General features: G+C 49.5%; 1 protein-coding gene across 3 annotated transcripts in view; it reads left to right on the forward strand.

Annotated features, from left to right (window-relative positions):
• The window catches only part of NTN3 (netrin 3), an 88,796-nt gene extending 73,238 nt beyond the window's left edge, over positions 1-15,558 (forward strand). For all 3 annotated transcript variants that reach the window (XM_034784453.1, XM_034784454.1, XM_034784451.1), the window contains 2 exons: positions 10,619-10,693; positions 14,224-15,558. In XM_034784453.1, the coding sequence (XP_034640344.1) occupies positions 10,619-10,693; positions 14,224-14,552 (404 nt within the window). In that variant the 3' untranslated portion in view covers positions 14,553-15,558. The remainder of the gene's footprint in view (positions 1-10,618; positions 10,694-14,223) is intronic.
• The last annotated feature ends 1,364 nt before the right edge of the window (positions 15,559-16,922 follow it).

A 16,922-nucleotide genomic window follows, 5' to 3' on the forward strand; every position in this document is an offset into this window, starting at 1 on the left:
GTAGCGCTCAGGCTTCGGGCAGCCCCCATGCCTCCGGACCCTGCGCCCCCGGCCAGGCGCTTCCCCTCCTGGGCTCCGGCGGCGCAGGGTCCGGAGGTATGGGGGCTGCCCAAAGCCCGTAGCACTGGAGGCTCTGCTCCTCCCCTGACTCTTCGGCTCTGTTTGGGAGCCGAGCTGCCTGAGCGCTCCGGCTTCGGGCAGCCCCCATGCCTCCGGACCCTGCGCCGCCAGAGCCCGGGAGGGGAAGTGCCCAGCCGGCGGCTGGGGTCCGGAGGCAAGGGGGGTGCCTGAAGCCCATAGCACTCGGGCAGCTCGGCTCTTAAACAGAGCCGAAGAGTCAGGGGAGGAGCAGAGCCGCCATTTTCCCGGACATGTTCGGCTTTTTGGCAGTTCCCCCTGGACGGGGGTTTGAGTGCCGAAAAGCCGGACATGTCCAGGAAAAAGAGGACATATGGTAACCCTATCATAACTACATACATTAAATTATAACCTATAACCTTACTATAACATTACTGTAACAATTACTATACCATTACAGTAACAACAATGTTCAGGGCATCATGAGCCTTCTGAAGACACCCAACATGACAAACTTTGCATTGGATACCACACATTCATTTTATAAGGATGAACATGGTGGTGTAGGGTGTCTCCCCGAGGTACAGAGTGTCACAGCGAGTGTTAGTGGTCTAGTGGTACGATCATCTGGGGATATCTCACAAAATGTATTCCCTGCCATATAGGGGCCTTGGGCAATGGTGGCACCTCAGTCCCTCCTGATCTCTGCCTGTGGCACAAGATAGTTTAGTTTCCAGAGACTGGAATACTTTAGTCAAATCCAGGTTATTGGATGTACTGCAGCAGTGATTTGGTTTAGTGGCCTGGCTTTGTGGGAGGTCAGACTCCATGAGCCCCTTCTGGCCTTAAATTCTAGGACATGTAAGAAAACTCCACACTGTTGGGTGGGTGAGTGGGTGCAAAGCACTCCCCGGTCTCCACTGGCATCAGCTCTGACTCCACAGCTGCTTGGGACATCCCCAACCTGCCAGTGCACTTGTGGCACCGCTGCCCAGCTTTTACCAGCCCCGGCAATGGCACGTGATCTGCCTGCCCTGTGCCTGGTTCTCCCCAGCACTGGGAGTCTCTCATTTTCATGGACTTGTAAAGAAAAAACTCACTCTTATGCAAACAGAACAGGCAGAAGCTTTAGGCAGAACCCAATGAGAGCTTATCCCCATATCAAAGGCACAGGATTTTGGCACAGGATTCTGGAGATTTGCAGTGGTGAGTGATGTGTCCAGCTGTGGTACTTGTAAGATAGTGGCAAGTATCCAACTGTGTCCTGGGGCTCGGGCCTCCAAGGGGCTGCGGCTCTGTCTCAGTGGTGGGAATTCCAGGGCCTGACATATAACGGAAGTGATCCAAGTGTCTTAGTGCTAGAGCTTCTAGAGTGCTGTAGTGCGGTCAGGTCTTAGTGCTGGAGGTTTCCTGCAGGCCATGCTATAATTCAGTGCATGGCATGTCTTATTGCCAGTGGCAGCTGGGTGCTGTCCTGTGGGAGAGTGGATCCAGTAGTGTGTTAATGTGCAAAGTACCCAGGTGCTATGCCATAATACAAGGCTGATGAAGCACATGTCTCAGCAAAGGAAGTCCCTAAGTGTTGTGCTATAGAATCATAGAATATTAGGGTTGGAAGATACCTCAGGAGGTCATCTAGTCCATTCCCCTGCTCAAAGCAGGACCAACACCAACTAAATCATCCGAGCCAGGGCTTTGTCAAGCCGGGCCTTAAAAACCTCTAAGGATGGAGATTCTACCACCTCCCTAGGTAACCCATTCCAGTGCTTCACCACCCTCCTAGTGAAATAGTGTTTCCTAATATCCAATCTAAACCTCCCCCATGGCAACTTGAGACCATTGCTCCTTGTTCTGTCATCTGCCATCAGTGAGAACAGCCTAGCTCCATCCTCTTTGGAACCCCTCTTCAGGTAGTTGAAAGCTGCTATCAAATCCCCCTCACTCTTCTCTTCTGCAGACTAAATAACGCCAGTTCCCTCAGCCTCTCCTCGTAAGTCATGTGCCCCGAGATGGATGGTTCTATGTGAATATCATAAGTTATTTATTATTAACAGTCGGGCAATTTCTGCCCTATGCTGCTGCTTCCCATGCAGAGCAGTGCGTCTTGGAGTTTCCTTGGATGTGAAGGCATTTGCTCCCATGGATGAGGTCGAAGGTTCAGGGAATCCATGGGACAGTCTTGCGAGGACCTCTTGTCTCTATCCTGTGGCCTGGCTGCCTTCCTCCGCTTGTCAACATGGGTCCTGCAAGAGTTTTGCTACCAAAAGCATCCCTCATGACTGGGGCAGGGGCTGTTTACACCTTTTAGGCTGTCTGCAGTGACTTACACTGCAGAGCCCTATGCATTAGGGGGAAGTATCCACTAGAGACCAGCTGGCCCCATATCCCCTACTAGCCACCAGACCTGGGTCCATGAGTGGTTGGGATCTAGCAGGGAGCACGCCATGTAAACAGCATTCCCTCTTCTGCATGCAAAGACATACCCTCACCCACAGCCACTGCCAGAATCCCGTCCATTCACCCTCAGCCACAGCCACAGCTGGGATCCCCTCCATTCACCCACAGCCACAGCCGGGATCCCCTCCATTCACCCTCACCCCCTTCATTCACCCTGACCCACAGCCACAGCCACATCTGGGATCCCCTCCATTCACCCACAGCCACAGCCGGGATCCCCTCCATTCACCCTGACCCACAGCCACAGCCACCCACACAGCCAGGATCCCCTCCATTTACCTTCACCCACACCCACAGCCACAGCCGGGAGCCCCTCCATTCACCCTCATCCACACCCTCACCCACAGCCACAGCCAGGATTCCTTCCATTCACCTTCACCCACAGCTGGGATCCCGTCCATTCACCCTCATCTCCACCACAGCTCCCCTGGCAGTTCTGTCCCAGCCAGCACTGGTGGCTTAGCTACACTGGAGCCAGGCTGCGTGCTGTACCCCGGGAATGTAGATGGATTTGCACTGGGCCCATTTATACCTCACCCAGTGGAGAAAGAGGGAACGTCAGCTGTGGATTGGATTTGGCTGCTGTCCCTTTGCTTTGATTTCCCTTTCCACATGGAAGGGTTCGTTCTTTCGGTTTTAGTGTCACCCACACGGTAGGCAATGGGGTTGTGCCCCCCGCCCCAGGACTCCCTCATACCATCCCCTCCCCAAATGTCAACTCTCCCCCATCACACACTTGTGTACACCTGTTCTTCAGCTCTGGCAACAGTTGACTCCGTGTATGGTCCCCTAGCTCCCAGACGTCCTCTTCATCCTGGAGGGAATGCCAAGCTCAGAGCTACATGTTCTTTTTCTGGTGGGGAGGCTGGTTATTATAGGGGGAGGCAGGTGGGTGGGTTCCTGTTCTACCTGGATGATATCTGGGGAGCCAGTCAGACTTAAACTGATCCTGTTTCCAAATCCCCTTAGCGTGTATGACACCACGTCCAGGAAGTTTCAAGGGAGCTGGGAAGAGGAAAAAATGCTCTGGGAGCTGGCAAGTGAGAGAGGTGCTTGTGAAACATTTCCTCTGATGGCCGTCCAACTTCTCTTGACACTTTTATAGGGTTACCCTTCAGGAGTGATATAAAGGGTGTAGCACAGCCGTGGCTCATGGGGCCAGAAATCCACTTGATTTGAGGCCTTTGTTTGCTTTGTCTTTGGAACAGATTTGCTGCACCCTGCACTCTTTCCTCTACTCTTCTGTCCCGTCCCTACCATGCCTTTTGTTTCTCTTGCTCCTCTCACAGGCTCAGCACCACAGTGTCCTGGAGCGGTGTCTCCACCATGCCCAGCACAACGAGTAATCCCAGAAAGAGATAAGCCCAGGGCCTGACTCTCCTGTCAGTGTAACTCCAGTTAACTCAGTGGAGTCACTCCTGATTTACACCAGTGTCCGTGAGAGAAAAATCACTTCCTTGTCTTGTCTGCACTATGCGCCCATGTTGCTGGTCAGGTCTATGCTACAACCTTTTGCCGACGTAGCCATATCAGTCGGGGTGGTATTTGTGCTTGACATAGCTGTACTGGCAAAATCCTGGGGCCTGGAAAAGTGAAGCTGCCACAATACAAGCTCTAGTAAAATTGCACCTTTGCCAACAGCACTTATTCCAACCCCACCCGAACAAAATAAGTGACACTGGTAAAAGCTAGCTCCAGTATGTCAGCTTGGACTGCAGTCACACCCAACTATACCCTCCCACATGGGGCCTGAGTCTTACTTCTACTGCGGCTGTTACACTGCTCTGGTAGTGCAAAGGGACGGTAAAATATATGTACCCCCACTTCAAGGCCACATTCCATGACCAGAACAGTATCAAATGGTTTGAATGCAGCTGAGACTCAGGGCCATGTGGTAGAAGGGGGGAGGAGGGGAGGGGAGATAAATAATGAGGGTTTCTTGGGTTTTTTAAGTTTCTTACATAAAATGCAGTAGAAATTAATTTTATATTCTAGGAATGTTCCTCGGCACAAAACAGAGGTTAAAAACAGCCTAAATTATTAATTCCAAACACTATTTCCGTTCTTTCATAATCACATTTTTATTATATTAATCAGGACCATAAATCCAGAGCAGTTTTCTTTCTTTCTTTTCTTTTTTTCTTCAAAACCCAGGACTGAGTGGGGAGGCTGCAGGGAGAGTGAAGATGTCACCTGTGTGCTTCGTGTCTGGTGTATTCTCTTGTTTTTATCTTTCACCCGTCACACCAGGTCTCTGGCTGCCCCCCAAACTCAGCTACATGCCTCCCTCTCCTCAGTCATCCTTCCCACTCTGTTCCATCTCTCAACTCTGTCTGCATTTCATCCCCAATTCTTCCTGCCTTGTTACACTTGGGAATAGGCCTGAGGCAGCTCTTGGAGATCAGCAGTCAGTGTGTATGCAGCGGTGCTGCCTCTTACCTGTAGGCAAGGACAAGCCGGGGTTTGCTCTCATTGAGCTAACCAGGTTCCATCTCTGTTTCAAGCACAGCTCATCCTTGCCTACACCTTGGGGGCACTGGCTACCCCAGGGCAGCAGGGCTGAATGCTGGCTGCCTGTGGCTGAATCAGGGTTTTCACCAGAGCAGAGAGGCTCTCATCTCTCTAGCCTCCTGTTCCCTCACTCCTCCTCCTTCTATCTTGGGACACTGGGGAAAATCTTCAACAGCCCAAGTCCCATTTTCAAAAATGCCCATAGACTTGGGCTTCCAAGTGTCTGTGTCCCTTCTGATAATGGGAGATGGGATCCTAAAACACTTGGAGCCGGATTCTTAAAGGTATTTTGGTGCCTAAAGATGCAGGTAGGAGTCATATGGGATTCCAAGGGAGTTTGGCACCTCAGTACTTTTGAAAATTCCATTAGGTGCCTATCTGCATCTTTACGTACTGAAATACCTTTAAAAATCTGTCACTTTTGAAAACTATCCACTGTCTCCCCCACCCACTTCCCCCATCATTTCTCATTCCTCCCACTTGCCAACTTCTCTCCCCCACTGCCGCATCTTATGCTGCCCCCAGCCCTCTGTGTTATGTTCCTGCTTAATCTTCAGCTGATGAGCTTCTAGTAGCATTGTGTGTGGGGAGACTGGGACGGAATGGTGGGGTGGCACAGTGAAGGGGGGGTGATCTTTGGGAAATCTTTATAGCTTTTACAAATAATAGTACTAATAATAATTTCTAGTCTTTTTAAAGCACTTCGCTTTTTCCTCTGAAACCCTCCCAGTTTCTTCAAGAGAAATCGCTCAATTCCCTAGAAACATGTTTTTCTAACTAAGTAGATTAGTTTACATCTTGTGGCACTTAAAAACATTATTATTATACCAGAAAAAAAAAAGGCTCAGATTTATGGCTCTTTCTCAGGCCAGATCTCCCTGGCAGTGCTCGTTGGCTTTAACTTCTGTTTCTACAAAGCCCTTTCAGCTGCCAGGCTTGCTCTGTCTCTCCTTCTCTTCCCGTCTGCTCTGCACGTCTCATGAACCTCTTCTCCCCAACCAGGGCTTTGCCCCAGGACTATAATCAACTGGCTCACTGCAGGGAGAGGTGTTAGCAAACTGTCACTCATCACAATCTCTCGTAGACCCCATGTGTGCCACAATTACAACCCAGTTAGGGGATTGGTTACAACACAGTTGTCACTTGACCCTGTTCCAACACCGATAAAGATTATAGTGTAGATGGAACCTAGCCAGGTCCCTGTAATCAGACTAACACTAGGCCATGTATGGCCATCGAGCACTGCCCCCTCCTTCTTTTGCATCTCCTCTCCTTTCAGCTTTCTGGACAACTTCCTGTCCCGTGGCTGGATGTGATTCGGTGCTATGCTCTTGCCACCAGTCCCAGTGCCATCTGCCCAGACTGGTGCTGCTCTCTGATACTTACTGTTGTGAATTCTCTCCCCTGGAGAGTTAGTCTGCCTGCAGATACAGCCAGTACTTGGCTCAGTGAGGCGCTGGTCCTGACAGGGCCCTTAGCGCCCCACTGCATTAGTGACACAGATCTGATCAAGGAATGAGAGCAGAGACTGGCATGAGGTCTTGCAGTGGGATTCTTGACTCACCCTGAATCCTCTTCTGGACAAACCTGCACTTTGTGGGTTCCTTGAATGCTGCATTTGAAGCCTAAGGACAGACGTTGAACACCAAGGCTATGGCTACACTGCCCAGTTAACCTGGGTGATCAGTACCTGGGTCTGAGCACCCAGGTTAGCCTAGCCCACATGTGAGCATCCCCCCAGCAACGTCTCAGAGCTGCCCTCCTTGCCTCAGCCATGCTCACCACCATGGCAGGAGGGACGGTGTGTGTGTGTGTTATACCTACACTGGTGAGCTTCCCAGGATTCAATAAACCAACTTTAAAGCAGAATGGTACAAAGCAGCCCTAACACACCGGAGAAGCTGGGGCAGTTGCTAAATCACAATATCTTAAATTGGTGCATTTCACATGTGCCCTATAAACTGGAGCTGGGTGAAAACTTTTCATCAAAATAATTTGCCATTGAGAAATGCCATCATGATGAAAATAATTTTTTTGAAAAATTGTATCAATTTTGATAAAAGTTCATTTTGGGAAAAACGTTTAAAAAATGTCAAAACTTCCAGACATGTTGTTTTGAAATGTATTTTATTTTATAATAAAACATTTAAAAAAATTAAAACAAAATTTTGGTTAAGCTGGGGGGGAAATGTAAATTTTGTTTTTTGAAAATTTGTGAAATTTTGGCTTTGCCTGTTCATTTGGGATGAAAAAAAGGTCAAGCTCTCCAAAGATTTTGTGGAATGGAAAATCCATTTTCGGGGCGGGGGGGGGCGGCGGGGGCGCTCTAGCATAAACACAACCAAACTGATGGGATGAAATCTGCTCATCACGACTGGAGCACTTGGGCCTGAAATAACTCCTATATAGGAGCCAAGACTTTCCAACTGATTAGCTTGAATAACTAGCTCACGAAAGAGTCCAAATATAGTCATTTACGCCAATTAAGGATCTGACCCATAGAATTTCTTAAACTACTATGGAGAAGTTCCTGTACTTTTAATCTGCCCATTGTTCCTTTCACATTTAGCCTTCAGATTTTTAGGTAGACTTGTTACTTCAAGTTATGTTGTTGTGTTTAGTTTTGCTATCATTATTTAAAAAAATAGCAGTGACATTATGGGCTTTCTTCTGGTCTTTCAAACCCTGGTGTAAATCAAGAGTAACTCAGGTAAGATCAACCAGTCAAATTCTCTCCTATTTCCACTGATGTAAATCTACAGTATGGCTAAATTGGATTAGATTTGTACTGGTTTAGCCAAGAGCAGATTTCAGCCCACTGGAATAATTCAGGACAGGTAAAGCCAGTATCAGCAAGATCAGAAGCAGCACTGAGCAGTTCTCCAAAAACAGTTAAAAATGATGTGAAGTTCACTCCTTGCACAAGGTCTCAAAAGTCCACTAAAGCCCTGAAAATAGGCTCTGCACAGGAGTGAATTTTGCCCATAAGGCATAAACATAATAAAGTTCTGTCCCATGTCACCCCTGTCAGAAAGTCAGCCCCATCTGGCAGCAGCTCCATGGCCTGTGTGGAATGAGCTGGCCATCTCAGGCCATTTCCCAGGGGAGAAAGGTCCACATCCCAAACCACCATTGCCAAGGGCACTCGGGCTGCCCACTCAGCAGAGAAGCCGAGGACTGAACGGGCCGTGGAGAACGAACTCTATTCTCTCTCTAGAGCTGTGCCTTAGAGTCACGGTTCAGATCCATTGGTGGCGGTGGATGTGCAGGAAGCTTGCACTGCTGCTGCCCAGACTGTATTTGTTCTGTTAATAAAGAAAGGGATTCAGGCCCCAGGATGGGCAATCAAGCATCCTCTGTCAGCACTAGATTCATTCAAAAAGGGAAGGGAGAGAAATGGAAAAACCCAGCATAAATGTCTTTATCATAAAAGTTGCCAAAGTGTGGCTCTGTGCTTCCCTAAATAAAAAGGGAGAGGAGAACAAAGCGAATCAGGAAAAGACCGGTGGCCCCTGGGCACTGTGAGCCCAGCCGAGGTGGGCAGGGCAAGCTGGGGTAGAGGACAGCACTCACTCCCCTTTGCTGGGGAATTAGCTTCGTGCTGAGTGGCTTTTATCAGTGACAAATTTGGAGCCAGCAGCACAAAGGCCAGAATAAAAGGGAGCAGGGCGGAAAGGGAGAGAGCAGCAGAATCCGGGGTCCATTTGTGTTTCTGGTTTTCTTCCTTTTTTCTTGTGGAAGTTGGCACGGGGAGGTTGATGTTTTGTTTTGTTTCTTTCTCTCCGATCCCTCTGGTAACCCACAAACAAAGAGAACTTCATTGACTGCTTGCCCTGTCCCAGGGGAAATGTAGCCAAGCTAGACAGAGAATCTGCAAGAAGGGAAGAGAGGAAGAAAGATGGGCTCAGAAAAGCACAACCTAAGCAAAATGTGTGGAGAGAGACAAATTGAGCTGTTCAAAGGACGGTGGCAGGAGAAAGGAATGAAGAAGGGGCTGCTTTGGGAAATCCTTGGGATCAAAGACATTGGGGAGAAAGGTTCCAGAACTGCTCTGCTCTTCATACAAAGCTGTGGCTTCCAGCAATAGGCATAAAAAGGCTGGCCTACGGCATGAGCCCAGCCCCATGGAATGTGGCCAGATCAGGGAGCGCAACGCCCTGTGCTGTGCCAAAGATCTGGAATGATGCTGCACGTCCACAAAGGACACCTCCCCGGCCACATCCCAGCAGCACAATGCTCCCCATAGGCGGGAGGTGGAGCGTGTTCAGGTTATTCAGGGAAACACCTCCTGCAGCAGAGCAGCCTCCTACACTGTTGGTGTGCTGTGGGGTGGGGAGATGGAACGTGTTCAAATGTGCCTATCTATGGCTGGACTCTGCCATTCCTGTTGTCTCCATACTCATAGCCTTGGTGTTACCCTGGACTCCAATCTCCTTCTCCTCCCACATCTCCCATATTTGCAGATCTGCAGCACTCCTCCTGTATGATTCTGCCTGGATTTCACCACCTCTCCCTTTGCATCTCCTCTCCCTTGGACTCCTGAAACTCCCTCCTCTGTTTCCCAGTGCTCCAGAGCCTGGCATGTGCAGAACTGCATTGCTCCTGCCTCCTCACACTTACGAGGAAGCTTGATCCCATCCCATGCCATAGACAGTTCCCCTGACTTCCTGTCTGCATCAGAATACAGGTCAAAAGGATTCTACATAGGCCAAGTTCATCCCTGGAGTAATACCCTTAACTTCAGTGGAATTACGTGAGTTTGGCACAATGTGTTCTAACTCCCTCTTTGGGACTTTCTCCAGCACATCCTAAGGGACATGGGGCTAGAATCTCAGCTGGTGTAACTCAGTGTAGTTTTGTTGGCTTTGATGGAGCTATGCTGATTTACATCAGCTGAAGATCTGACCTCTCTGGGCCTCTCTCCCAGCTCCTTTATTTAGCTAGCATCAGCCTCATTCTCACAATCTGGCTACTGATGGTGCAAGAACCTTCTCTTTTGCTGCTCCTACCACATGGGACACCTTGCCTCTATTACTCCCCTGTCCATCTCAAATATAAGCTGAGGATACATTTTCTCCCTTGCTTATGGTTATTATTATTTAATATTCTCAAATATTATCCCAAGAGACCCAGTCAGAATCCATTATGCTAGAAGCTGTGCAAACACATACAAAGACAGTCCCTGTCTGAAGAGTTTAAAATCTGTGCCTCTTGATTTCTCTCAGCCACCGCTGTTATTTATTATTAGCTCTACAGTTTTATTATCCACAGCTGCAGTAAATCGGTAGAGCTCAGCTGAAGTCAGAGGAGCTTCATCAACTGAGGATCTGGCTCAAACGCTCTAGAGCGTTTGAGGATTCAGTTTGTCTGAAACCTGCTGTATGAAATTATATTGCCTTTTATTGGTCCTTGCCCCAGGTGGGTGATTCATTGTTAATGCCAGCATACAGTGCCGCAGGTGAGAGATGCAAACTTCCCCTAGCCTCTCCTTCCCCCGGTTGTTATGGTTTTGCTTGTATGGGGTTTGTTTGAAACTACTCAGCGCTTAGTTTGCTCTGTTCCTTCTCTGCAGACTGTGATTCGTACTGCAAGCCAGCCAAAGGCAACTACAAGATTAATATGAAAAAATACTGCAAGAAGGATTATGGTAAGCAGCTCTTCCTTCCTGAAGTCAACTTTGCAGGGAAGAAGAGTGAGGAAAAGGGCCAGTAGACACCTGCAGCCAGGCCTTGGATGGGCGAGCCCAGTCCTGGGATGGGAGCAGAATTAGACTGTCCCGCCCTGTTCTGTCAGAACATCTCACCCTGCCCTACATGGGTTGCACTTTTCTGGCGTGGGAGGGGAATTCAGTCTGTGTTCACTCCATCCAAGCTTCCCCCACCCTCTGGTCCTCTCCTATTGGGCCTCAATCTAGCCAGAGATCCAGCAGCTCACAGAGAGGCATCCAAGGTCAGCAGTGACCAAAAGTCATTGCCATCTGGTGGCAGTTTGATGGCCCATGGTGGTCTCCGGCCAGTGGCGGACTGGTGTCCACATCCCCTGTCTTTCCTCAGCTGACCCTCACCCTCACTGTAAGAGATAGCAATCAGCACCCTAGTTGGTAGAGATGCTAAAAATTAAAGGCTGTCTTGTCCGATGGCTTGAATATGCACTTGCGGGCAGGAATCTGAAAATTTGGTGTTTTCATTCTCTGATTTGCATCTGCAGTCAGGAAGTCAGGGCTACAATTACTCAGAGTTAATTTAATTTAATGAAGGGGGCCAATTTTCCAGACACTTCAAGGGAAGCCTTCCTTCCCCAAATTCACCCCGAATACACATGGAGTCTAGGTGAGCCTCTCACTTCTTGAGGCCATCCGTCTACAGTGCTGAAGTGCACCAATGAGGGAGTGCTGGAAGCTAGTGCTGCCACTGCCCGTCTGGTACCTGCTGTGGAGGCAAAGTTAGACCTTCGGTCTCTGGGGCTATCAATCTGGCCTTTCCACCAGCATGAAATTCATTAAAGCAAACCTTTTAAACCATTCCATGCCCTCTCCCCCTCTGTCCCTCCCTGCCTGCCAGATACCTTACAAAGAACATTTTCTCTGTACTCTTGTTGTCTGAGGGGTCTTGGGAGAAAGCTGATGTGAATCGCCACTGTGAGGCCAGGCTGGGCGGATGCTGACTGCACGTTGTTAATCACTGTGACACGGGGCCATTCACACTCGGGCATGGAGGGAGGTTTACTGGAGAGAGCTGTTTGATTGATCTTCTACAGGAACCCTTGGCTCCATCTGAAAAGATGGTTTTGGCAAGGTGGAGAGCAATAGAAATGGCTGTCAGATGGCTCTGAGTCAGGGGGTGGGGGAGGAGGCTGGAGTGAATGGGAATTTGGAGACAGAAGAGCTCACCAGAACTACCCCTTCCATTCAGCTAGACTTTCTTGCAACTTTAACCCATTTATGTTTCTCAGGACTTTCAGTGGAAGGGCTCCAGCTAGCCACCTGTGCCATACGTGCTTATAATAGACTCATGGGAGCTTGTAGATCCCCCTTAAAAGGAATTCTAAATGTGGGTCATTTCAGTGTTGAAAAATTCAAAATTGTTTTAGCCGGCTGTAGCGGGGCAACGACTCACCGGCACAGCGCATCCTGCTGTCCGTCTCGGGAATTAGCTCTTTCCAGCCCGGAGCACCCTCTGCAGGCCGGTGTCTCGCCTGCCGCTAGCCCCATGTCCTTCCCAGACCTCGGTGCCCTTTGCCCAGGGGTCCTGCCCACCGCAGTACCCCCTCACTCTGGGTCTCCCCTCCCAGGGGAACCCCCCAAAACTCTAAACCCACCTTGCCTCAGTGGCTACTGCCAGTCATCATCTAGCCCCTTCTCACTGGGGCAAACTGCAGTCTGTAAACCACTCATCATCGGCAACGGGGGTTAGGACCTGCTGCCTTTGCCTGTCTCTGGGCTGCCCCTCTGCAGCTCCAGTACCCTTTTTGGTCTTCTAGCAAGGCCTACAGCCTGGGGTTTTACTAGGCTGGAGCTCCCCAGCTCCCTCTGCCCTTCCCCAGCACTGCTCCACCTCAGGTACCCTTCTCAGGTCCCAAGCAGCCCAGTACTTCTCTCTCAGGAGCTAGAGAGAGTCTCTCTTTTTCTCAGCCTCTGGCCCTCAGCCCTCTTATCAGGCCAGCTGTGGCCTGATTGGGGCGTGGCCCCATCTGTGGCTGCTTTCCCCAATCAGCCTAGCTTTTCCCCACCACAGCCCTCTCCCAGGGCTGTTTTAAGCCCTTCTGGGCAGTAGTGGCATGACCACCTCACTAAACCAGCAAATATCTATTGAGCCACAAAACTCTAATTTCCAGGTACTTTCCAGCTATTTCTTTTAGGGTGACCCCTGATTTTCCTCCTCAATCCCTGAGCTGCTCTTTGTACCTATGGGCCCCGTATGAGCACCTCACAAATAGGCATGACTTTATCCTCACAACACTCCTGAGAGCCAGGGAAACATTCTCCCCATGGAGAACTGAGGCACAGAGAGATTGTAAGTGACTGGCTCCAGGTCATGGAAGGAGTCTGTGACAGAGCTAGGAACTGAGTGCACATCTCCTGAGTCACAGGCTACAAACACCCAGTACCACCCATAGCTCATCCAGCCAAGCATCTGCTACAACTGCTTGTTGGGAGTCCCGTCACTGGGTTGTGGTTGGGGAGGTCTGAGGCATTAATGTGGCCTCGTTCTGAAACCTGACACAGGTTTTACCCCAGCATAACCTCAACAAAATTAACCCCAATTAACACCAATGTCAGTGAAGGGAGAATCAGGCCTTCCAGCTCTTTTTGCTGCCCTGTGTCTTCCAGGGCCAAATCACTGCCTTTCCACTTTGGTTTCGCCACCGTCCTGCCCCTTCCTCATGCACCTGGCCTGAGATGAAATCATGTTTGGCCAGCAAACCTCAGAACCATATCACAGTCCCAAAGCAGGGTGAATGTCACTGACTAGCAAAGCGTGTCTGAAAAGGAAAATTAAGCAACATCTTGTCCTCCTGCAGTGCAGGTGGAATTTGGAGGCTCAGTAGGCTCCTGAAGTCTGCCTTTTCTGAGCACTCAGCAGTCCCAGTCATCCTCTGGACCACAGACAGCTGTGCCCTGGGGGCCTATTGCTTTAAGAAGCATGGGGATAGCCGTGCTGAATAAGGCTGGTCAAAAAATGCTAATTACTTTTCACTGGCAATTTTGGAAAATTGATATGAGTTTGGGAGGAGAGGGGGGTAAATTTTCCAGTTTTTCATAAAAAACAAAAAAAAAAAAAGTTGGTGATTTTTTTTTTTCATTTTTTGTGGGAAATTTTACCAAAACTATAATTTTTTTTACTGAAAAATGTCTTGTGAGCATTTTTGATTTCATCACAAAGCCATTTCTCATCCCCAAAAACTGTTCTGATGAAAAAATTCCAAGCGTCTCTAATGCCAAGTCACCGAGTGTTGTGGTGAGAAGACATAACTAGATCTTATGGAACTGGTCCATCAAGAAGCTGCAGTGAAACAGGATAGAGTGTTTTCTTAAAGGGTGGATGGTTCCCCTGTCAGAGCAGAAACAATCCCGCAAAGATTGAGCCATGGAAATTTGCCTGTTGCCAGAACAAGCGGGTCGGGGAGGAGAGTATCATCGCTGAATCTTGCTCCACTCTCTCTTTGTCTCTCCCCCAGTTGTCCAAGTGAATGTCTTAGACATGGAGACAGTGGCCAACTGGGCTAAGTTCACTGTCAACGTCCTCTCGGTCTACAAGTGCCGCGATGAGCGTGTGAAGCGTGGTGATAACTTCTTGTGGATCCACATGAAAGACCTGGCCTGCAAGTGCCCCAAGATCCAAATCAGCAGAAAATACCTTGTCATGGGGATCAGCGAAAACCCCACTGACCGGCCAGGACTCATGGCTGACAAGAACAGCCTGGTCATCCAATGGCGGGATGCCTGGACCCGGCGCCTGCGGAAACTGCAGCGGCGGGAGAAGAAGGGGAAGTGTTTGAAACCATGATGGGTTTTGTGTCTGTCGCTTACTAAAGTCCCCGCCCTATGCACATTCTTCAGACTGTTCCCCAGAGACTCTGTATATATATATAGCGTGAACAGACTCTCCTGTCTATAGTGTATATTTGCGATGGGTTCCTTTGTGTGCGTGAAGGCCTGGGTGTGCCTGGGGATGTGTGTGTCCTTAATGTTAATTAAAAGTAACACAGTAAGGACAAGCCTTTAAAGAGGAGTGAAGTGGAGGATGAGCCCAGTGTTGGTAGGTCTGAAGTTGCTCAGAGGATATAAGCAAAAGGCCTCTCCGTCAGGGCCCCTCTCCTGTGTCTCATTGTTTCTGATCTCTCTTCACTTTCGGGGGTGAGCTCCATGCCCTGCCTGCTCCCAGTGTCCGAGCGCAAGTCCTCAGCTCTTCGCTCAGTCACGCTATACCTGGGTGTGGACTAGTCTAAGCTCTTCAGTCCCCTTCCTATCCATAGCAGCTGAAACTAGCCTGGTGTCAGTTCATGGATTATGAGGCCAAAAGAGACTACTGTGATCATCTCGTTTGCCCTCCTGCATAGCACAGGCCAGAGAACTTCTGACTTAACTTCCCCCATTCCCATCTTCCACCCTATTTCAGGTCACCCTGAAGGGAAAGCAAAAGCATTGGACATAGAGGGTCAGATTCTTCTGTCATATATACTGGTATAGGTAAGGAGTAAGTGCATGGCTTGCTAATGGATTTCCATATGCATACAGTATGAAAGGAGATTCCAACCCTGGAGTTCCATGAAAAACCAAAGTGTCTAATTTGCCAGTTACATCATGTTTATGCTGATACACCATCATTGATTTCACTGGTATGACACTGATGTGACACAGTGAGAATCAGGCCCTTTGGGTTTATTCAGCCACTGCTGGAATGCACCAGCCCCCACCTGCAGACTGGTCTTAGCCAAGGTCACTGCCAAACAGGGCTGGCTCCAGGGTTTTGGCCGCCCCAAGCAGCCAAAAAAAAAAAAAAAAGCTGCGATCGCGATCTGCAGCGGCAATTCGGCAGGACGTCCTTTGCTCCCAGCGGGAGTGAGGGACCGTCCGCCGAATTGCCGCCGAAAACCTGGACGTGCCGCCCCTCTCCAGAGCGTCTGGAGCCGGCCCTGCTGCCAAAGGCCCTCTTATATCCTCTCAGAAAATGTGTACGTTTGTGGGGGCAGATCCTCAGCTGGTGCAAATCAGCCAATTTGCATCAGCTGAGGATCTGGCTCGACATGCATAATTCAGCTGTGGGCCTGATTCTGCCCTGCTTTTCACCCAGAGTAGTTATTTTCATCTGGGCCAAAGGACTGTGAAAAGCTGCCATTCGGACTTGGACAATGTTTTGCAGAGGTGTAAATGGGGGCATAAGGTGAAATCCCAGGAAGATCGAGTCCTCGGGATGTTTTTATGCTTCCCCAGCCCTCTGAGTCTCAAGGGGGCAGGACTGATAAAGCAAAGCTAATGCACTGGTGGTTATGGTGAGAAGCTCTAGTTCACCAGGGCAAGGGAATTGTAGTCCCTTGACACAGGCACATTCCAAATGGGCACAGAGTGGGCCTGGGTGGCTGTTGGATTGGATCTACTCAGAGGGCAGGAAATGGTGCAGCAAGATAACGGAGCAGCCTGGAAACAGTGTGTGGCGGGATGATCCTTGAAAACCAATTGCCGTGGGCACCTGTGGCTCAGAGAGATGTTACGCTGTAGAGCAGTTTAAGACTGAGGCTCGTTGGCAGAGCTGTGTGAGGGCCCAGGCCTAGCATAGGGGCCTTTGCAAGTTAAGATACTGGCAGAATTGTGTTTTAGCTCAGGAATGGAAGAGAGTGTTTTGAGGCCAGACTGAGGTGACCCATATGGTGATGCAGGACTGAACACCAGGAGGTATTTTGGGGCATGATTAAGGTACATTAGCAGAGCTGGCTGAAGGCCCAGAATTGGCTTAGCAAAGCTCTTTGAGGTCCAGGAATGTCATGCACTGAAGGCCCATGAAAGCTGGCAGAACAAGGGGTTGCTGAAAATCAAAATTGTATAGGTGTGGGAGGACCAGAGACAGACTAGCAAATGGTCACGCGAAGTGTGCTGGCTGGACTAGTTTGCCCAGTGCCTGCCTTTGCTGTTCTCACTGCAGACAGTACTAGTAGGCGCACCCTTGTGTTTGCATTAGTACAAGGAGCAGAGTGGAAATGCACATTCCTGACACCTAGTCACTACTCATGTTATTTACATTCAGCCTCCATCATGGGATGGTCTTTGAATCACATTTTATTCTCCCGGCCCCAGCAATTCATGTCACCTGGGACCATACATGTGGGGCCATGTTTACTTACAATGCCAATACCTGGCCAATTGTTGAAGTCAATTGCAA

Source organism: Trachemys scripta, chromosome 10 (assembly GCF_013100865.1).
Source record: "Trachemys scripta elegans isolate TJP31775 chromosome 10, CAS_Tse_1.0, whole genome shotgun sequence".
Lineage (NCBI taxonomy): Eukaryota > Metazoa > Chordata > Testudines > Emydidae > Trachemys > Trachemys scripta.